General features: G+C 45.4%; 2 protein-coding genes across 2 annotated transcripts in view; both read right to left on the reverse strand.

Moving 5' to 3' along the window:
- The window catches only part of ppargc1b (peroxisome proliferator-activated receptor gamma, coactivator 1 beta), a 119,161-nt gene extending 101,030 nt beyond the window's left edge, over nucleotides 1-18,131 (reverse strand). Inside the window, exon 1 of the mRNA XM_080773972.1 lies at nucleotides 18,031-18,131. Coding sequence (XP_080630098.1) covers nucleotides 18,031-18,111 — 81 coding nt within the window. The 5' untranslated portion in view covers nucleotides 18,112-18,131. The remainder of the gene's footprint in view (nucleotides 1-18,030) is intronic.
- Nucleotides 18,132-22,388: 4,257 nt separating this feature from the next.
- arhgef37 (Rho guanine nucleotide exchange factor (GEF) 37) overlaps nucleotides 22,389-24,379 on the reverse strand; it is a 147,672-nt gene continuing 145,681 nt past the window's right edge. Inside the window, exon 16 of the mRNA XM_080774329.1 lies at nucleotides 22,389-22,523. Coding sequence (XP_080630455.1) covers nucleotides 22,503-22,523 — 21 coding nt within the window. The 3' untranslated portion in view covers nucleotides 22,389-22,502. The remainder of the gene's footprint in view (nucleotides 22,524-24,379) is intronic.

Here is a 24,379-nt window from a genome sequence, read left to right on the forward strand (position 1 = left end):
AGACAGACAGACAAAGGGGGAGAGGCGGACAGGGGGAGAGGTGGACAGACAAAGGGGGAGAGGCGGACAGGGAAAGGGGGAGAGGTGGACAGGGAAAGGGGGAGAGGTGGACAGGGAAAGGGGGAGAGGTGGACAGGGAAAGGGGGAGAGGTGGACAGGGAAAGGGGGAGAGGTGGACAGGGAAAGGGGGAGAGGTGGACAGGGAAAGGGGGAGAGGTGGACAGGGAAAGGGGGAGAGGTGGACAGGGAAAGGGGGAGAGGTGGACAGACAAAGGGGGAGAGGTGGACAGACAAAGGGGGAGAGGCGGACAGGGAAAGGGGGAGAGGTGGACAGGGAAAGGGGGAGAGGTGGACAGGGAAAGGGGGAGAGGTGGACAGGGAAAGGGGGAGAGGTGGACAGGGAAAGGGGGAGAGGTGGACAGGGAAAGGGGGAGAGGTGGACAGGGAAAGGGGGAGAGGTGGACAGGGAAAGGGGGAGAGGTGGACAGGGAAAGGGGGAGAGGTGGACAGGGAAAGGGGGAGAGGCGGACAGACAAAGGGGGAGAGGTGGACAGGGAAAGGGGGAGAGGCGGACAGACAAAGGGGGAGAGGCGGACAGGGAAAGGGGGAGAGGTGGACAGGGAAAGGGGGAGAGGTGGACAGACAAAGGGGGAGAGGCGGACAGGGAAAGGGGGAGAGGTGGACAGGGAAAGGGGGAGAGGCGGACAGGGAAAGGGGGAGAGGTGGACAGACAAAGGGGGAGAGGTGGACAGGGAAAGGGGGAGAGGTGGACAGGGAAAGGGGGAGAGGTGGACAGACAAAGGGGGAGAGGCGGACAGGGAAAGGGGGAGAGGCGGACAGGGAAAGGGGGAGAGGTGGACAGGGAAAGGGGGAGAGGTGGACAGACAAAGGGGGAGAGGCGGACAGGGAAAGGGGGAGAGGTGGACAGACAAAGGGGGAGAGGCGGACAGACAAAGGGGGAGAGGCGGACAGGGAAAGGGGGAGAGGTGGACAGGGAAAGGGGGAGAGGTGGACAGGGAAAGGGGGAGAGGTGGACAGGGAAAGGGGGAGAGGTGGACAGGGAAAGGGGGAGAGGTGGACAGGGAAAGGGGGAGAGGTGGACAGGGAAAGGGGGAGAGGTGGACAGACAAAGGGGGAGAGGTGGACAGACAAAGGGGGAGAGGTGGACAGGGAAAGGGGGAGAGGTGGACAGGGAAAGGGGGAGAGGTGGACAGACAAAGGGGGAGAGGTGGACAGGGAAAGGGGGAGAGGTGGACAGGGAAAGGGGGAGAGGTGGACAGGGAAAGGGGGAGAGGTGGACAGACAAAGGGGGAGAGGCGGACAGGGAAAGGGGGAGAGGTGGACAGGGAAAGGGGGAGAGGTGGACAGACAAAGGGGGAGAGGTGGACAGGGAAAGGGGGAGAGGTGGACAGACAAAGGGGGAGAGGCGGACAGGGAAAGGGGGAGAGGTGGACAGACAAATGGGGAGAGGCGGACAGACAAATGGGGAGAGGTGGACAGACAAAGGGGGAGAGGTGGACAGACAAAGGGGGAGAGGTGGACAGGGAAAGGGGGAGAGGTGGACAGGGAAAGGGGGAGAGGCGGACAGGGAAAGGGGGAGAGGCGGACAGACAAAGGGGGAGAGGTGGACAGGGAAAGGGGGAGAGGTGGACAGGGAAAGGGGGAGAGGTGGACAGGGAAAGGGGGAGAGGTGGACAGACAAAGGGGGAGAGGTGGACAGGGAAAGGGGGAGAGGCGGACAGGGAAAGGGGGAGAGGCGGACAGACAAAGGGGGAGAGGCGGACAGACAAAGGGGGAGAGGTGGACAGGGAAAGGGGGAGAGGTGGACAGGGAAAGGGGGAGAGGTGGACAGGGAAAGGGGGAGAGGTGGACAGGGAAAGGGGGAGAGGTGGACAGGGAAAGGGGGAGAGGTGGACAGACAAAGGGGGAGAGGTGGACAGGGAAAGGGGGAGAGGTGGACAGGGAAAGGGGGAGAGGTGGACAGGGAAAGGGGGAGAGGTGGACAGGGAAAGGGGGAGAGGTGGACAGGGAAAGGGGGAGAGGTGGACAGGGAAAGGGGGAGAGGTGGACAGGGAAAGGGGGAGAGGTGGACAGGGAAAGGGGGAGAGGTGGACAGGGAAAGGGGGAGAGGTGGACAGGGAAAGGGGGAGAGGTGGACAGGGAAAGGGGGAGAGGTGGACAGGGAAAGGGGGAGAGGTGGACAGGGAAAGGGGGAGAGGTGGACAGGGAAAGGGGGAGAGGTGGACAGGCGGTGAGAACTAATGTAACTGGGGGTCGACTAATACTATGACAAAAAATGTTCGTTGACTACCTTTTTTCACAGACGAAAACTAAATGGAAACTAAATGAAAACTAAGCTATGATGACTAAAACTAAGACTAAATATATTGACAATTTACAATTAACAAATAAAAACTAGACTAAAATGTTAGGAAGGGACTAGTCACTAGAGATCCAGGATAAGTCATTTTACACTTCAGATCTACGCGCTTGCAGATCGGCTGTTTTCAGCAAGCGTACGCCGTCATTACGACGGCATCAAGGCCTGCCAAAATACATTTTAGTCGACTAAAATCTTATATTTAGATCGCTGAGCTGCATGAGAGTACACAGTGGAAACTTCCATAGTGGGGCAGAAATGCAGGAAGTTAGCATTTTGGGAATTGGGTGTATTGTGTGTATGTGTGTGGGGGGGGGGGGGTAAACTCTCTCTGCATTGATATTATTAATACTGTTACTACATCCCCAAAGGACACACCTTCTCTAACCTCCCTGCTAATGGAAAGTTTTCTCCTTGGTATAGTGCAGGTAAGGGCCTGCTGCATGTTTGATGACTCACCCACGTACACACACACACACACACACACACACACACACACACACACACACACACACACACACACACACACACACACACACACACACACACACACACACACACACACACACACACACACACACACACACACACACACACACACATACACAACTAAAGAATATTTTGTTGTTGTTGGATAATATTTTGTCCACATTTCCATGCTGTACTGATGTTTGTGCCATTAGGAGAGTTAACAGTCAAATGTTGATCAAATGAACAATTCTTCTGCATTCTCGAATTATCTAGACTAAGTAATGCAGATTTTTAACAATAATTTAACTCTTGATAGCGTACGGGTCCATTTGGTTTCATTTTTACGCGTCGACTGTTTGCCACTTCACCTCCCAATGTATGAATGAATGAACCATTGTAAAGCGCTTTGAGCAGTTGGAAAAGCGCTATACAAATGCAATTCATTATTATAATAAAGTGGACAATCCACTCTACTTCAAGTGACCTTGAATTAGCCCTCTTCCTAATACTCTAGTCTCCTAGATACTGACAACTTTGGAACATAATGGCCTGCTGACTTAGAGAAGTTAAATAGAGGAACACGCCCTACTCTGGTTGCAATGTATTCCATTATTTACTACTAGACAGTCAGGTATGACAAAGTGTGTGTGTGTGTGTGTGTGTGTGTGTGTGTGTGTGTGTGTGTGTGTGTGTGTGTGTGTGTGTGTGTGTGTGTGTGTGTCTGTGTGCGCGTGCGTGCGTGCTTTGAGTGAAATCCTTTCGCATTAGCGCTGTAGCGGATACATGCCAAGTTCATGCCAAGTTCTTTCTCTAGAGACTGTATCCTCTCTCCCCAGTCCCTGTCAAAGATTTTATTTTCTGATGACAGCAAATGCACCTATCGTAAATGCAGTAGAGCTTGTATACACATTAATATTAATATTAATAATAATAATACACAAACGTGTGTTTTTACACATTTCTTGCTCATATCTCCCATCCATGCCTCCACTGGCCAGGGACATAATTACTATATTGGTGGTTGATCATGATTTCACAAGCAGGTCATGACACACATGGGTCAAACTCACGCGGACACCGATGGCCTCCCTAGTGGTTATGGTTACCACAAATAGGCTCAAAACTAGCGGACTGTAAGACAGGAGGTGACTGGGCCTTTGCAGCGGCTAGCCCTATAGACTCTGGGACAACCTGCCCCTCCATATCCTCTCTGCTCCCTCACTAGCCCTATAGACTCTGGGACAACCTGCTCCTCCAAATCCTCTCTGCTCCCTCACTAGCCCTATAGACTCTGGGACAACCTGCCCCTCCATATCCGCTCTGCTCCCTCACTAACCCGTGTGAAGTGAGGGGCGCTCTTATCATCATACATCATCTCATTCCGGCCAATCACAATTTGCGTCCACACTTTTGTCTTCAATGTTTGTGTTTACACAAACACTTTAAAATGGCCATTCATTTTCAATGGCATTTAATGTTTGTGTTAGGACAAATGTTGTGTTTACAGACACACTCAAAGGCGGACATAGGAGGGACATAGCACCCATAAAAAAAAGGTTTTGAGTAATGCAGCCGGACAGCAAGTCGCGTGTTCGACTCCAGAGCCCGACAGCCATTGCTGCGTGTCGACTCCCTGTATCTCTCCACGTTTCCTGTCACACTGTACTATCCAATAAAGTCAGAAAAGCCCCAAAACTATCGTTATAAAACACACACACAAACGGAGACGAACGGATACACGCACGCACACGCACAATATGATGATGGATCATGTGACCACCGCTGCCGAGCTGTGCCACAGATACTATTTATAACTTACATAGACGTGCGAGTGTCTGCGTACGCACACGCAAATACATAAAACACACATAATATACACTGTATATTATACAGTATACACACACACACACACACATCTGCAGAAATAGCCTACCAGGTACAGAGTCTAAAAATAGCACACACACTTGAATAAGAAAGAGAAAAATCATCCTCCTAGCAATAAGCTAGCTGTATGCGTGTGTGTGTGTGTGTGTGTGTGTGTGTGTGTGTGTGTGTGTGTGTGTGTGTGTGTGTCTGCTTGCGTGCACAGGCGTGTGCAGTCAATTTGAAAGAGAGGAACATATACTCGCCCCGAGCCATTGTCTATTTCCAACTGTCAACTTATCAGGTTCTATTATGCCTTGATTTATACATGGCTTCCCGCCACCTCGCGTACGGAAAACAGCCGAGCTTGTGGATTGGCTGTTTGCGGTGCGTTGCGGTGCGCAACACCGTGCGCCGGCCGTGCAACCAAGTAGAAATGACCCTCCTAGAAAGGTGCGAGGTCATTGCACTGCAGAATCCAGAGATTGGAAGAACCAAATGGACCTAGAAGAGATTTGTATACTATACAGAATGAAATGAACACTCAGGGTTTTACAGTGAGTGCCCTGGATGGCGAGTGAGACTGATGCAGACACGGCTGTCAGCACAATACCAACATTTAGACCTAAGGCCGATTCAAAATCAGACTAAAACTATGTTTCTATATCAGTGGTTCTCAAACTGGTTTCATTTGGTGGTTTCATTTGTGTAGATCGCGTAACACAGTAGGCGCCCTCCTCGTCTCTCAGACAGATCGACACAGACATTTTGACCTCAAAACAGAACCGTGTCTGATCTAATGTCACAAAGGAAAAATAATGATTGTTGGAACCAAAAGTATTACATCTGGAACATCATGTTAATCCAATGCCAATCCAAATAGTTTAGCTACTGTTCCTATGCAGGACAAGCTTTCATCAGCTACAACCCAGATTCGGCACAAACAAGGGACTCAATTATTTTCGCTCCTATGCCACCAAAATGTGGAACGCCCTACCAACAGTCATTAAGACATGTGAATCCCTTGACTCCTTCAAAACCGCTCTCAAAGGGCACCTACCGATGGCTGCAATTCGAAACTGGCCTCTGTAAAATCTGAATCCCCCCCACCGCCCCCCCCTTTTTCCCCTCACTGTATATGTATCCTTTCCCTTTTTGCTTCCTACATGATGAATTCCTGTTCTGTTCTTTAACTACATAGAAGTGTCTATTTGTATGTCTCTAAATGTTTTGATGAATTGAACAATGTGGACCCTGTTGTAAACAAGTGTAATGCTTAATTGGGTCGTCCACTCACAGTTAACAGTCTCTGTATTGAGTTTGTGCTTAAAATGTACTGTAATTCTACAAACTGTTAATAAATATTTCAATCAATCAAGCTCAGAGCTACACGTCTGACCCACCCAGATGAAGGCAATAATACTAATGACCATAGTCTTACCGTGCAACATGAAAACTCCTGTCGGGCAGTCATTAATATACTGTTTCTCCCTCTGTCATTTCCTCGTATTTCTATAGTTTATTTAAATAATGTCATGCACATTGTGACCAGTGCATAGCCTACTGCAGGCCTGGTTGACTAGATTTAGAAGATATTTTGAAGCTCTTGCTACTGAAACGATCGATTATTTATATTACGTAGAAATCCCATAATTTAACATGCACCTGAGTGGGTGTGAAGGACAGTTTGCCCTGTCTCCTCGCTGCTAACGTGCCTATTGGACAAGGACAGGTTGGGGAGGGACTTAGCGAAGGGCTAATTGAATCAGAATGTGATTGAATTGGACAGATTGGTTTACGATGAGACAGAGTGCTGTGTATGTACTGCAGCTAACTCAGTAACTAATATGTAAGTACGTTACCGTTAGTCTCAGTATAGCTGGCTGTAGGGAAATAATGTTACAAAACAGTGAGTGAACAGGAATAACTCTTACTGTTAGGGACTGCTGACTGACTACACAAGATTATTTGTTAGTCTGCGTGTGCGTGTGTGTGTGTGTGTGTGTGTGCGCGCGTGCGCATACGTGTGTGTGCATGCGTGTGTGTGTGTGCATGTGTGCTAAGCTTCATGTCCATACTAGCCTGAGCTTGCCTTCTTGTTGGCACCTGGTTGCCAAGGCTGTCCAGTAGGTACAGTAGGCTGGCATAGGCACGTGCATGTGAATGTTTGTGGACCTGTGTGTGTGTGTGTGTTACACAAACCCCATCACGTCCTATGTACTTTGCTATTTCTCCTCTAACCTTTTGTCTGGTTTCCAATAACACCCTGGAGAGTTGCAAACCTGTGCCCTTCATGGGAGAGACGGGAGAAGGCACAAGGCCCTCATCTTGTCCAACCACGACGCACACGCACACGCACACACACACACACACACACACACACACACACACACACACACACACACACACACACACACACACACACACACACACACACACACACACACACACACACACACACACACACACACACACACACACACACACACACACACACACACACACACACACACACACACACACACACACACACACACACACACACACAAGGGTGTGGCAGCCAGCAGCACAAGGCAGAGCAAAGTAATTGCTGGTAGAACAGACTGCAGACGTGGTGTCAGCTAATATGACATTGATGTTGTGAAAGACTGAAGCACCTCTTTGACCCTTCACGTCTAGCCTAGACGATCGCTCGCTGAGTCCTCCTGACATCTAAATTATTCAATGTCGGTGTTGATAAAACTGGCTGGAAACTATTTGGAAAACGGAACTGCATTGCAGCAGAACCATGCAAAGAATGTACTAGGGATGGTCCTTCATATTGGGATTACACTCTATGCTCAATTTACAATTAAGGCATTTAGCAGACGCTCTTAATCCAGAGCGATTTAAAGTAAGCAAGAACAGAAAAACATGGTAATACATCAAATACATAAGAATAGTCATCATAAATCATACTTAAGCTTAAGAACCTAACAGTGGAATATCTATAATGAAACTAATGTGTAACCGGTACACTATGATGTGCTATGTCTACATAAAGTGCAAAGTTACATGAGTTGAGCCTATGCTCCCAAACAGGTTTTTTGGGACCGATCCCAATCACGATTGTTTTTCTCATGATCGGCCGATACCGATCTTGTGCGTAAGGGGAGATTTTGATCGGAGCATGTCTAGCAGAAATGCTGGCAAAGTATTGTGCCGTCTGCTGCCATATAGGTGGAGCCAGCGCTATGGAGCCCATGAGATCATCATCCAAGGAGAGTTTGAAAATCACGCAAATGTTTATAACCAAATGAATGCTAAAACATTGATATACTGCTGTCAACTTTCAAAAGTATGACGCTAATGTCTCCTATTTGGATCTCTGACAGAAAATGCACAATCTTTTTTATAGTATTCACAAGATAGTATTACTCAAAGTGTTAATGTAACACAGATCTGTTTCCACCTTTGCTTTGGCAATGTAAACATATGTTGTATCATGCCAATAAAGCTCCTTTGAGTTGAATTGAATTGAGAGATGTGTGTCCCATCTTTAGCAGACTACAGTGTTTGGGCCAGGCAGTGAAGGAGTGATGAATGATGGAGCCAGTAGTTTGGATGTCTGCCCAATCCTCCATCCAGACTCTTATCCAGCATTACTAACCATTTCCGTCCATCTGACTGACTGACTGACAGTTTGATTGTCTGTCTGTCTGTCTGTCTGTCTGTCTGTCCACTGAACTCACACGACAGCAGGCTAGTCTAGACAAAACACTGCAAATGGAGAGAAGGTGGAAGATGGAGAGAGACACACAGTGCGAGGGGGGAACAGGTACTGTACAGCAGTGAATGGGGGGCATCAGGCTTTGTAAATGGCCATCCCTTTCACAGATACACTCAGGTTCAATTCTTCCCCCATTCATTCTCGCTGTTCTGTCGGTCCCTGCACCGCCACAAAAGGAAGGTGGCCGCTGACGTTTTCATGTCAAGGAAGGACGCCCAAATTGACACTTATTAGCCCACGGACCAACATTTGAAAAGGTATGCCAAGGACACCCCCATAAGAGAGGATTTTTACAGTTCTAGCAGTGACTCTCAACCATTTTCATTTGAAAGGACCCCTAGTTTGACCTGCATTAGGCTATGGGGGGCCCATAGCCATATATTGGCATTTATATCTCTCGGACCCCCAATTTATATTGTAAAATAAATGTTAATTTAACTCTGAGATTGCACAAATTTGTTACAGTCCCATAAAGGTCCATTTGGTTCCTAACTATGGGGAACCCCTAGAACTCTCTCAAGGACCCCTGAGGGGTCCCTGGACGACACTTTGAGAACCACTGATCTAGGCCACCTGCCCACCTTCTAACATGTTTACATTTTACATTCCCCAAAGGAATATAAATTAGCTGGCGTGTGTGTGTGTGTGCGCAAGACTGAGAGACAGCCTGCCACTCATGTTGACACCATCAATATCACAACAAATATGTACATGTGGGCTGCATACAAACATACCTGTTTAGAGGTTATTTGAGGACATACAGTATACGCAGCCACAGTGCCACACACTCACATGCATACAGTACATACAGTACAAAGACACACATGCACACAAACGTCCTGCACATTAACTACAGTACTATGTAGATGTGTGTATATACTTGTACATGAACCCAATTTGTACTTTGCCGGTGTCACGTGCTGGCGGCAATGGAAGCTCACACAAACACTGCACGGCCATTTTATTTAGATATGCTATTTTTCATGTAAATAAAATAAGGCTGGGACTTTAACTGATTCATTTTAATTAATTATTTAATTACAGACAAATGCACATGATGGAAAAAACACATTTGAATCGCGCTTCTAATTCATGACTGTTTTCTGAAAAACCTGTTTCTATAGCAGTGGTTTTCAAACGTCGAAGACCCCAAAATATATATACAGTATGAAATTGCACTAATTTTCACTAATAAAAAAAAGATTGTGCAGCTAAAGTAGGCTTAAAACACCAAAAGGGGGTTCCCGTCCTGAATGGGTTAAGCAGAAACTGGGTGTTAAAACACAAAGAACAGTAGCACACATACTGTATAGGTACTGTACATGTGATCATTACAGTATCATGTCAGACACAACAGTGACATAAACACACACAACTACTGTTCACACACACACACACACACACACACACACACATTTGTCACGTTCTGTCACGATCTGGGTTTAGGGGAAAAACAAACAAACAAACCAAAAAGAAAAAAAAAACAGATGACACTGCGGGCAAAAATGAAGGTACAGGAAGTCACTCTTGGCATTCAAATTGTTTAATCTGTATTCAAGATGTGTGTGTGTGTGTGTGTGTGTGTGTGTGTGTGTGTGTGTGTGTGTGTGTGTGTGTGTGTGTGTGTGTGTGTGTGTGTGTGTGTGTGTGTGTGTGCATGCGAGTGAGTGTGCGTGCGTGCGTTGCTGCTGCTCAGCATACAGCCTCCATGGACGGCCAGGAGAGAGGACATGTGGTCCAGTCCCACATGGGGTTCGCTGGGTTGAGTCACCAGGAGCAGCAGCAAGGCGACCGCCAGCCTGACACCACTAATCTGTTTTCATATAAATTAAGAGATGCTTCGAGACCAAGCAATGAATAACAAGCAACTGCCCCCCCCCCCCCCCACACGCGCACACACACACACACACACACACACACACACACACACACACACACACACACGCCCCGTCTCTCTCTCCGATCTCATTGCTCCTTCTTTCGAATGTCAAACATTGTTATAGTTTTCCTTCATCTCACTCTTCTTCATCTGCATATCTCTCTCTCTCTCTCTCTCTGGAGCCATCATGGACGTGTTGGTCCACACCCCATAAATATAGGAGCCGTTTGGACATCACTACTGTGCCAAGAGCGTATGTGCGTGCGTACGCGTGCACCTGTCACGTCACGACACAGATTTGTGACACAACGTCACGTTCAAAAGCGGTTATTGTCGGCCGGGAGTAAAGTATACATTTAGACTTAAGTGTGTGTGAGAGAGAGAGAGAGAGAGAGAGAGAGAGAGAGAGACGGAAAGATGGAAGGATGGGAATATGGGTTCCTTTCCTCATGCTAAGTCCCATGGGATGCATCATCCTTCCGGCTTACAGGCTCATGCCTCCAGGGACTTGCGGTTGTGTGTGTGTGTGTGTGTGTGTGTGTGTGTGTGTGTGTGTGTGTTCTGAAGCTCAAGATGCTCAGTCAAGTCTCAGTGTTTACTGACTGTGTGTGTGTGTGTGTGTGTGTGTGTGTGTGTGTGTGTGTTCGTGCGCATCGCCTGTGTTCCTGCCTGCGTGCGTGCGTGTATGCGCGCGTGTGTGCGTACGGTGCTGTTGCTATCTAGCAAACTGTGAGGCAGGTGAGCGCCTATCAATAATTAATTACTCGTGATCTATCATCTGCAGTGCTCAAACCTGCTTGGCATCAAAGGTTACAGCTAGCTATAGAGCACTCAATACGCATAACCATGTTGCACGTGCGCACATACACGGTAATGGCTACTCTACAACATTTCTCTGCATTGCTGTACAGTGTTACAGTGTTACTTACATTAACACTATAGTCCACATAATATGGATGATAACACGCTGGATGAACACGCACAGACGCACCCACGCACACACACGCGCACAGCCGCACACGCACACACACACACACAAACACACACACACACACGTCCAATCATTGTCAATACATCAGCAGCGAACAGCCTGATATTGTTCAACATCAACTATGACTAAGGAAACATCAGTCCATCTCTAATCAGTTTTATCAGTGATTTTACGACCAACGTTTCAGTCTGTCTGTCTCACTGATTTAAACACTTAAGACACAACATGGACTATAGGACTTAATGGACGGAAAGGATGGAATGACACAGTAAAACACTGCATGTCATGAAGTCATAAATAAAATCCCTGCTGCTGCCTGCGTGATTTAAGCCTGCATAAAACCAGCACAATCCGTTGGCTGTCACGTCTTACTCTGTGCTATGGGGTCAGTTCAACCTTCCGTATATATAATTTAGATATAGAAGTATAATCAAGTGAATGGCAGAAAAGCCTGTGCGTGTGCAGTGCACCTATTACGTACGCGCATAGGGGTGTCGCCATATGGTGATAAATACCATCGGAGACGACACAATGTCTCCACGATATGCATTTTTAGAGATACCGTGTATTATTCCGACCGAAGGCCGCAGATAACTATGAAATCATGCGTTTTTGTCACGTCAGTCACATCATTCACGTCACATGACTCAATCTGTCACTGACAATCGTATTCACAATATTGTCCCAGGTCTCGTGACATCACTATGACATCATCAGGGACGATATTAAAACGCCCATACATGGGGAAAGCCCATATATATTGTGCCCAGGTCTCGTGACATCACTATGACATCATCATCCCCATACAAAGTTATTTGTGCAGCCGGCGAAAACTAGAGTTCTCAACAGGCCCGAAAATGAAGGCTCGGCCCACCTGCATGGCCCTCATCAAACTAGGTCTGGAATAAACAAAGGAAAATGATCGATGACATCACCAAAGCGGAAGGAAAGCGTTGCCTGGTGACGATGACGCCAAGAGCCAGTAAAAATCATTATTATTAAACATTATAAACCCTTATCTCGTCCAATCTCGCCCTTAGCAGGGGTGGACGGTTTTGTTCGACCAACATATGTATTTTGATATAAATGGTCTGCTACTGTTTGTTTCTTTTAGATTTTGTTACCTCAAAGTAACGTGACAAATATATACCGGTAACCATAAAAACCAACGTGAAAATGAATCGTGATAATATCGTGGATCGTTATACTGCTTGATAAAGAATGGTGATATTATATTTCATCCATTCTGCTATTTTCAGCACGTATAAAATTAGCCATTACGACGGCATCAAGGCCCGCCAAAACTCCTTTTAGTCGACTAAAATCTTATGACATGTAGTCGACTGAAACTGGACTATAACGCTAAAACATTCCAGGTGACTAAAATTATTAAAAAGACAACATTTTAAATCAAAATTTGCCGTCAAAATCAAGGCTGTGCGTGCACGTGCGTGCGTGCCCTGGGTAGCCAGTCGGAGGGACAGGTGAGTCATTCTGTATCAGAGAAACGGAACACATAGCACTGCAGCACTCTACATCACGACACAGACTGAGAGGGAGTGTGTGCGTGTGTGTGCGTGTGTGCGTGCGTGCGTGCGTGCGTGGCCACGGGTGAGAGTGAGAGAGGGGGGGGGCAGAAACAGAGAGAGGGTGGAGAAAGAGGAGAGAGAAGAAGTGAGAGAGGAGGACAGGGAATCATATGGACAAAAAAGGAGTGGAAGAAAATGTTGAGAGAGAGCGAGAGAGAGACAGAGAGAGAGAGAGAGAGATGAGGACGAGAGAAATAGTGAAGGAAAAATAGGAGGGGTTCATAATGTACGAGCATGGACATAACGAAAGGCATTATTACACAATACAAGATTGCTCCATTTCAACACTTGCAGAGTCCACCAGCTTTTACTGAGGCCTGTCTGTCTGTCTGTCTGTCTGTCTGTCTGTCTGTCTGTCTGTATGTCTGTCTGCGTGTCTGTCTGCGTGTCTGTCTGCGTGTCTGTCTGCGTGTCTCTCTGCCTGCCTGCCTGCCTGCCTGCAGACGTAGTATAATTGGCACATTTGGCAGGTCAGTCTCTAAATCAGTGGCTCCCAAACTTTTTAGCTTGTGACCCAAAAAGAGAAATTAGATGATGATTGCCCGGAACTCTCCAACGACTGAAGCACTGACTGAGCAGATCTACAAAGCTCACTACTTCTTAGCCCATGCCATTCAGGACGGGAACCCGGGGAATGTCGTGCAAATCTTTGAATATACATTTTCTTGGGGGGGGGGGGGGGAGGAACCCCTGGAACAACACATTTTCAGATGGGGGTCGGCGGCCAATTTCATATATATTTGGGGGTCCTTGATATGAAAATGTTTGAGAACGACTGACAGAAACACATGGGTTTTTCAGGAAACTGTCAGGATTTGTAGAATCGTCCTCAGGTCTAAATGGGTTAAACATTTGTTTTCTAATGTATGGAATTTCTTAGATTTTTCTTTGATTTCGTCATGAAATGAAAGTACTGTTGGATATAATATACTTTTTTGTTTGTTTAAAAAAAAAGGAATAAATAAAGGAACCCATAAAATGTTGGCCGTGACCCACAAATGGGTCATGAGCCAGTGTTTGGGAAACAGTGTTCTAAATGTAGTCAGTGAGACTGCATGACTTCCGCTAGTAATGTCACAGCTGAGCTGACGACCAACGTGTGTGTCCTCTAAGCTAGAGGACGGACACACACACAGCTCACACACACACACACACACACACACACTTTAGCTCTCAAAATCTGCAACAAGACGCAACAGGACACAAAGCATGTGTACTAATGCACTAACTGATCAATATTGCCCAAGCTTGTTTTTTATAAAAAATATATATATATTTCCAGAGTTACAGACACTTTAATGCATTGAGGGCTTGCTGATAAATGTCTACATTTGCTGGATTAGACTAAATCGGAACACGCACTGTGTCTGTCTCTCTCTCTCTCTCTGTCAGCAGTAACACAGAATCTAGATATGGCTTGTGTCCCGTTATAGAAGTCCATGGTGATTATTGGTTAAGGTTAAGGTCCGATAGTCGTCCGTGCTGCAAATAGCCCCTTGTACACCTGCTATTTTGGTGTGGTGGGACAACATGGTACAAATTAGGCATAAGTAAGGTCTTACTCTTATACTTGATCTCTCTGGCTGGCCAATCCTCTTGACTGGCGCAAAACACCGGCCAGGCCTTGCTAGACCTCAAACGAGTGATCAAAATAAAATTTAAAAAATAAGCAAAATCATCATATTATTATTTGACTAAAAGCAAACAGGTATAATTGGGATTTATACACACTCGTGAAGTCAAAACTCAGTCACAGTGGAGATTGAACTTGTGACTCGTCACCTCTGTTTTGGGAACATGTTGGCTATAAAATAGTATAAATCCAACCATGGTGTCCATTTTGGAGTGATGAGTTTTTGGGTAGTTGTGTGTGTTGTTGTTACCCTACCCAAATCCCTGGTGTTATGTACTGTATGTGGTTCCAATGTAGGTTGTATTTTACTCAAATACTACTGTGGTGTACAACATATGTTGCTACAATCATGCAAGACCGTATAGACTGCACGTTTCAAATATGATCTTTCGTAGGATTAGTAGCCTACATATGTGTGGGTTAATTAATTGTGACTCTGCTCTTTACTATTGCATGAGTTGCAGACAGTGCTGGTGATCTTGGAAGCTTGCGAGTGCTGCACTCCAGTTATTTTGCACAAGAGGAGCATATGATCAGCAACTAGAATAATAACTAGTAAATGCTAGTGTGATATATTACGGTGTGCATGTGTCATGTTTACGACACAACACAAATCTGTGCTTTGACGTCAAGGTGATGTATTGACACCGCAAACACGCATCTCTGCTGGTGGTAACGTTTGGAAAAGTCAGTTTGGATAGATAGGCCCCTGGGGCTGACATGAGACCTCTTAAAATAAAGGCACTGACTGCAGTTTACAATACATACAGTTGTATTGTTTGATAAATATTGGGGGATATGCATCCATCCACACATTCATGTAGAAAATGGTTCTGTAGGCTATTTACAGTCAAAGTGCAGCAGCGCCACTGAAGAGCAACCAGGGGATTGAGAGAGAGGCAGCTCAGTCACATGATGCCTCCCAGAAAGGGAGGGCTGCTGTCACTAGCCTACGTCATGGCCCCCTCCCCTCCCACTACTACGCAGAGCAGGCACATGACTGCAGCAATAACCCCAGTCACGAGGACAGCGTACTAGTATTACAATGACCAGAGAGAGAGAGAGAGAGAGAGAGAGAGAGAGAGAGAGAGGGGGAGAGAGAGAGAGAGAACCACAGACCAAAACCTAATCGCCCTTGTGTAAATGTTAGCGTATTGTGTCGTTTGTAAAATAGATTACCTTTATGCAATCAAATTATGGTGCTGTACCTTACATGTAGAAAGTGGGAAACACGTGTGGGGGGGAAACAAATAAAAAGAAACAGCCATTAATGTCAACTTCTTCTTTTCTCTTTTTGTTTGTTTTGTGTGTGTGCGTGTGCGTGTATTAATTCAATGGACCAAACAATACATAAAGCACAATTGAAGTGGCATTTCACAGCTTTTGCATGATTGATTGTCGCTTAATTGCCCTGCTATTAAAGGGCAAAATAAATCCAGCATCATGATGCATGCACGGAAGGAGACTGTGTGAATTGCATCATGACTGTGTTGTGGCAGACTGCAGTTGAGGCATCATTTCACAATGATAGTATAGCCTACTGTCTATATGTGTTGATGATTGAACATGACAGTTTATCTTTGAATGTGGTGCACGTGACTGCTGGGAATATTAATAGCCCACAGGATGGATAACACATGCGCGCGCGCACACACACACACACACACGCGTCAAATAACCTGTTTAGCTCCAATGTGACGTCCCTGAGATTTGAGAATCGAGCATTATTATCGGAGGGCAATCATCACAAATCGTAATCCTGTCATTGATATGAAAAACACAAAAGACCAAATAAAATGAATATTCGATTTTTTTAAAGTATAATTATTATGAATCTATCAGATTATGATCGAACAGCCAATCCGCGCGCATTCTGGCATAATAATCAGAGAATCAGAAGTCCAGTCACTCGTGCTTGTGTGTGTAGCACGTTAGTTCAACTGTCATCTTGACAATGTATATGGCTAGCTTACTGTATGCAAATATGCATATTTGTAACGATCGACCAACCATATGCAGAGACGCGCAGAAACGATCGTGCGAAGAAGCAAAAAAAAAACCCGAGCAAAACATTGACACGTTTTCATGAGAGAGAGAGAGAGAGAGAGAGAGAGAGAGAGAGAGAGAGAGACTGAGTTTGAGTGCGTCTGTTCACCAATATCTGATCAAGGACACGTTATTCAACTTTGTACCGAGAGAGAGAGAGAGAGAGAGAGAGAGAGAGAGAGAGAGAGAGAGAGAGAGAGGTAGAGAGAGGGGGAGAGAGAGACAGAGGGGGGGGGGGGGGTAGAGAGAGGGATCGAGAGACACGCACCATGCGGACTGCAAACATCATGTAATAAACATACATTTATTATGTATGCATAATAATGTCTCTGATGAGCCGCCCGTCAATTTCACTTAGTTATTTATTTACAGTGGGCAAAAAAAATATCGGCAGATGAAGGAGTAAAAATGCTGATCATTATTAAACCCATAGTTATTTAGGCTTGCTACAAACAACATGAGTTTTTTGGGGGAATATGAATAGGCCTATTGTATAATGGTTCGTTAAGATCCCCCTAAATACGCACTATCACCAATAACAGCAGCATATGAATCGATCTCAACTCAACCTTGCACTTCTGACTTGCGCAATTTCAAGTAAGAAAGACAGACACACTCACGCCATGTGAGTGTCAGACTGTCAGACATTAATACAACAATATAGCAATCATAGCCTTAAGATTTAGACTCCCGACCCGTAGATGTATTTGATCGATTCTGACGATGTCAGAATCTGACGTTGTCAGAATCTATCAAATACGATCTACGAGTCTAAATCTTCAAGGCTAACAGCGATCAATGCTTCCAGACGGCTTCAAGTTCACACAATAATTCCACATGTTCACTGTCTGCCACTTGTCCCACGTGTCAAGATCGAAGGAAATTTCCCGATACAAAATAACTTAAGTTACACGAATGCGTCAAAAGTTTCCCAAAGACCCTCCTCTGCTCTGCATACTAAACAAGTTCCCTTGGAAAAAAACCGACGGAATGTGCTAGAATTGTGGGTTTTATTTCAGCGCATATCGTTCATACGGATTCATGACATTTCCTCCAAAAAAAGAGTCCACGTGAAACCCAGACGTCAAGCAAGCCACACACACACACCACACCACACACACGCACACACACACACACACACACACACACACACGCGCGCGCGCGCGCGCACACACACACACGCCAAGCACACACACACACACACACACACACACACACACACACACTCACACTCACACACGCACGCACAAGCCAGGCAAACGCCGGCTCAAGCGACTCGCCTTGGAGATGCTGCTGCATGACAGCCACACACACCTCAACATTTTACCGTTTAATGCACACACGGTAACATGCACGAAGAACCGATCAGCTGTCCGAGAACGACGGGGTGCAAATAAATGAATCCCTACCTGGCTGCCGGAGTTTTCTGTCAGGTAATTGAAGACGAAGGAAGAGAGTTCCTCATCTAATAGTGAAGCGCAGTCCGCCATCTTCTACGTGAATGAGAGCGGAGCAGCCAGAGAGAGCCGAGTAATAGGAGGGAGGGAGGGAGGAGGGAGGAGGGAACGGTAGGGTGAGCCACGCGTCGGCGTTCGTCGTTGCTGCGCCCGCTGGCCTAGTGAGGGCGCTCCCATGCACATGTCATCATCATGGCCCCTAATGATGCAAACAAACACAACAGACATGTGGGTGGGGGGGGGATTCTACAAAATGTCTTCTAAATTCTAACAGTTTTATGAAAAACATATAATGTTTCTACATATGTCAGTGGTTCTCAAATAATTCATCCCAAGGACCCCAAAAAGAAAAAAAATAATTGGCCCCCATCTGAAAATAATATTGTTCTAGCCCCCCCCCCCCCCCCCCCCTGATGAGTCTGACGACGATGACAACACATCTTGCCTGCCCAACATGTAATTCCTAGATCTGCTGTCTATAGCTATAATAACATATTGGTCATTTTTATACTTTTTAATTTTACACTCAGTGTTAGGGAACTCCAGTGGCCAGGAATTATGTTTTGGGCAGGCAAGATCATGTGTTAATAATTGTCGTCCCCGTGCACAATCGTAGTACTAAAGGTTTTCAAAGAGATATACCTGCCAGACGAGTAGGATACAAAGGCTGAAAGGCTTGCATTTACATTCCAATGGGTGATTGAGGGTCGCGCTCTACCGCAACGGCCAATCAGCTGTCCATTAGTTCTCAGGTCTTGTTTTTGTCCTCTTTTGAGTGGTGCAATCACTCCTACAACCAGCAATGTCCGTGCGTATGTGTATCTGAGCACCAGTATATGACTATTAGTACCAGTAGGGGCGCTGTGCCAGAAACAGAGAGAGATAGTGCTGCTCTGTTGCCTGATAATTCGAGAGAGATAGAGAGAGAGAGGAGGAGGGGAGGGGAGTTGCACCACTCAGTTCACACGGGTGTGATATTTTCTCATTGTATGGATTTTGGCCAGGCCAGAAATTGATTTGTACAGGCGGACGCCTGTCCTCGCCTTATTGTAGATACGCCTCTGGGGAACTCTGGACGATCCAAAAGCAGCTGCAACAGCTTGGCACCTCATGCTGGTCAACCAACCTAGACACATTTTGCTGTGGGATGGAATCCCATTCCTCAACCAGGTTTTGTCAAATGAGTTGAGGTCTGGACTCACGGCAGGCCATTCCATCCTCTCCACTCCAAAATTCTGGGGTGGAGAGGATGGATTCTACTCTGTTGTGATGATCCTGTCTCTGTGGGGAGAGTGTTGTCATCCTGGAAGATGGCGTTAAATCCCAGATTCTAAAGATATACGGGATCACCGCTGGCTCCAGAATCTCATCCCGATATCTCACTGTATTGATATTGCCTTCAATGATGACAACTTCAAGTTCTGTCTTGCCTGTGAGAGAGATACTGCCCCATACCATGCCAGCTGCGTATGGATCTTCCTCCCGCTAACGGGTTCCTTAACACTGATGCCCCTTTTCCACCGGTTGGTTCCCAATGGGAACCGGTTCAGTTCTTTTTGGTTCTTAGTCCATGAGCCAGAGCTCCAAAATTGGAACGTTAATTATGAATTGAATGTGCAAAACCATACCTATATTAGATTGTTATCACCAACAGGTTGAAAAGTATCTTGCCACTAATAAATTAATGTACGAGTTCCAATCTGGTTTCAGAACATCCACTCCACTGACACATGCCTCCTCTATTTGAGCGACCACATCAAACACTAGGTGGATGCTGGCAAATACTGCGTTAAGGTCATGCTGGACCTCCAAAAGGCTTTTGACACCGTGAACCACTCCATACTGGTTAACAAGCTAAAAGCAATTGGTTTTTATAGCACATCAGTGAGCTGGATGCAATCCTATACCTGGAGGGGAGAGAACAGATGGTGGAGGTGAACGGAACACTGCATGTCCCCTCCCCTCTCCCAGTGAACTGTGGCGTTCCACAAGGAAGCATACTAGGGCCTTTACTGTTCCTAATATATGTAAACGACATGACATCAGCTTGTGACTGCAACTTGTTCCTGTTCGCAGATGACTCAGCACTGGTGGTCTCGGACAGGAACAAACTGCAGGTTGAAAAGACCCTCAGCTCTGAACTCGGTAGAATCTGCACCTGGCTCGCTGATAACAAACTATCCTTACACCTGGGAAAAACTGAATCCATTCTCATTCTCAAACAGTAATCTCAGCAAGGCAGATGGCTTCTTGGTTAGAGTGGGTGACAATATTATCACACGAAAATATGAAATGACCTATACCTAGGTTCCATCCTGGAGGCTAATCTTTCCGGTGATAAAATGGCCAACAACGTAATCAAAAAAGTCAATAAAAGAACAAGATTCCTTAGTTTACAGGATCTCCTCACTGGTCAACAAAAACACCTTGAAGACCTTAACAGGAGCCCTCGTACAAGGTTTCTTCGACTTTGCATGCACCTCTTGGTACCACAGCACCTCAAAGGCCCTTAAAACAAGGCTCCAGACCTCCCAAAAGAAACTGGTCAGGCTCCTACTTGGCCTCACCCCCCGAACCCACCTCACCCCTGCCCACTTTGGTCCACAAGATTCGATACACCACCAAGATACCCATGTACCTGTCTAAATACTTCCTTAATGTTAACGAAGTCCACACCCACAACACCAGAGGGAGTGCAACAAACCATGTACAACCCAGATTCGGCACAAACAAGGGACTAAATTATTTTCGCTCCTATGGTACCAAAATGTGGAACGCCCTACCAACAGTCATTAAGACATGCAAATCCCTTGACTCCTTCAAAACCGCTCTCAAAGGGCATCTACGGACGGCTGCAATTCGAAACTGGCCCCCGTAAAAAAAAAAAAATCTCCCCAAACTCCACCATCAACCTCCAGACAGTTTTCTTCAGTGCAAAGACAATAATTTAAATTCACATATCAAAAGTTCAAAATGACACACTGGCCAGAAATAGACCAATGAAATAAATACTTAGGCATACACAACTGAACAAGACCAAATAGGATGATGAATCTCTTCAGTTTAAACCTTGGTCACACAAGGCCCTGTAGCTCTCCTGTTACCCGTGTTAAAGCCCACAGGACACGTAGAACAATTAGCAACATTTATTCTCAATAACTACGTATAAATACTTCCATAAATAATCAATTGTATAAAAGTAACCTAAACATACTAAAGATGTGTTTCAGTTAAACAAATACAAATGAGCCTGCAAACTCAATGACCATTACTCAAAGCATAAGAACACCCCTCCCCTGCACAGCACTTGGCCCCTTACTAATCAAGGGAGATGCCACCAGCAGTGCAGGAGAGACCATCAGCAATACATCAGTTTAAAACATTAGTCATTTCATGTTATAGAGAGCAGTTTAGGGCACTGGTTGCCCCGTGACAGTAATGAAGTATAGTTCTACATTGCAGTATTATTGATACTTTTACTAAACATGAAGTCGAACATGCGCTGCTCCCGTGCTTGCGGTATAGGGTTAGATTAAGGTTTGATAAGTTGTCGGTCTAATGACAGGCGGACCAATAGTATGTCTAAACTAAAGCCTGTACCCCTTTTTCCACCATTGGTTAAATAATAATGAATTGCATTTTTATAGCGCTTTTCCTCAAAGTGCTCAAAGTGCTTTACAATGGTTCATTCATTAATACGTTGGGAGGTGAAGCGGAGAACAGTCGATGCCCGTGTCTTCACTTCCCACATTCACACACCAGTGGTGGCAAGCTCACACCGATCAACTCATTGGAGGCAATGTAGGGTTCAATGTCTTTCCCAAGGACACTTCGATATGTGGATAGGAGGAGCCGGGATCCGAACCGCCGACCCAGGGATCATTGGACGACCTGCTCTACCTCCTGAGCCACAGCCGCCCAAATAAGACAAACAGATCTGTGCTGTGGTGTTTTTTTGCAGGCTTGACGCAACATTGAGAATGGATGCATCACACAGACTCCACTGTGGGAGTGCTGAGAAGAGGCCGTGGTAAGCCTTCTGTGGAAATGACTCAGTGACTTCCATAGAAAAAAATATATAGGTCTATCGGTATAGCCTATCTATCTATATACAGTATACACCCCCCATCGAACAAAATAGCATTTTATTAACTGCATTATTATAATAATGAAACGGATATCTGCAGAAATGTTATAAAACTCAATACTTCTGCAGGTCAGCAGTCATCACTGCATTGCAGCAGTGTGAGTGTGTGTGAGTGTGTGCTAAAAAATGAGCAAGTGTGTATTGAAGGGATTGAGGGAAAGCATGCGTGAGTATGTTAGTTCTCTGTCTTTGCCAACCTTGAGCATGGTGATAACACAGCAGCCACACACCTTCTGGCTTTCCTCTTCTCTCCCTGTGCTCTGCTGTCTGCTGTCACTCAGTCACCATGAAGAGACAGCTGCTGATGGGAATTAGATAAGTGGCCACAGTATAGGCCAGTCAATCTAAGGTTTGACCCAAAGGATATTGCAATAGTAAATGTTCAAGTTTTTTTATGGTCATCCAAATAACATAACATAACATGTTACACTAAATCCATGAACGAAAACGTTGAATATATGATGTAGGATTAGGATCAATAAAAAGTATATCACATTAGTATTGAAATGTATTTTGGGTCACGCCCCTTTTTATCTTAGATTGACTGGCCTACAGCCAGACAGACAGACGTCAGACATGCAGACAAACAGTAAAGGTACAGTATCAGTGTTTGATGGTGCTTGTTCTTTCACACATAAATCAATCAATTAAGATATGCCACTCTCCCCGTCTGTTATTCTGTTTTTCATCACTTCTCCCTGATTGATTCATACATATATCAATCATCACTAAATCTTGTCATATCACTTTTTAACCATGCCCTATTCTGGTGGTGAACATTTGTTGTAGAAGGAAAAAGGAGGGTGGCCTAGGATAAACCATTGGGGGACAAAATATATAGGGTTTAAGTGGTTAAGAAGACACATCCGTGGCATTGCTTCAGCAGCCAGCGCTATACACTACCTGCAACCAAACCAAAAAACAAACTCCACTGCTAAACTGGCAGGTCAAGTTGCTGCATGTGGCTGCTTGCAGTGGCGTTGATGAAGTGCAAGGCTAGAAGGTGACACTCCAATCATATCCATTTGTTAAATGTGCTATGATGCAGCCAAAAACAATTCTGCACCCAAGGCTTGGTTAGCTACAGTGCCAATGCTAGCTGAGAGCCTCAGGTGTATATTGTCTAGCGATCATGTGTCTTTTAGTGCCTTCGCGGAAATTCATTCAAGTTCATCTGGTTTCCTCCTCCAGGGTGCCATTATGTCTAACTCCTTAACAGACAAGAACTGTCCAAAACATTTTCAAAAAACATTCCCAAAGTAGCAAAAACTTTCATGAATTAAAAACAAAATTCAATGGTTTATTTTCAGTAATTTCATGAAGAAATAAATAAAAGAAATAAAAGAAAATCCCTACATTAGAAAACAAATGTTTAAGAAGTAGTGAAAATAGCAGATTCACGCCGCGTTGTGAGCTTGTAGAACTGCTTGTTTTCACTCGTTTAGAGTCCCTGGGAGACATCATATTTAATTTCTCTATTGCGTCACAGGCTTCTTTTGTGTTTCCTTGCTTGATGTTCTGTGTAAAACACATCGAATTGCCTAATTGAAAATAAAATGGCCTTGCCTTGCCATATGGAGCTCAAATACAAGCTTCCTCTAGTCCCACAGGCCCAGCCTGGCAGAGATATGCACCCAGAGGATCACCCTATTCTAGTTAAATAGGTGATTATCATTAAATGACAACAATACAATATTGCGCACAGAGTGCAGTTCTAGTTAAGATATGTTTCAATGTCGGGTTATAACTGGCTGTCGATGGTGACGTAATTAGTGTGATTGCCCTGTTAGTGTGATTGCCCTGAGGGCAATCAGACTATTGTTTTACTGCTCTGTTTATTTTGGCGTGCTATTCCTCCCACAGTTTTTGTCGCACGCACTCGAGCCATATGTCAAAACGACGGGCTACATCGGGAATCGTGTGCTTGTACTTTGCTAAGACATTTGTTGGATAGTTTAATTGATATGAATTAATTAGAATTTCCACATAGACATGAATGGGAAAATGGGAAAATGCAAAAACTCACTTTCAAGTATTTTTACCTCTGAGACCGTAAGGGCTATACTTACAAGACTTGGAGGAGAGATTCATAATAATTACTAAAATGAATTACCTTAGAAGTATACCGGTCGGCCTCATGGTGGCGCTATAACA

Source organism: Protomyctophum bolini, assembly GCF_963924005.1.
Source record: "Protomyctophum bolini genome assembly, chromosome: 10".
Taxonomy (NCBI): Eukaryota; Metazoa; Chordata; class Actinopteri; order Myctophiformes; family Myctophidae; genus Protomyctophum; species Protomyctophum bolini.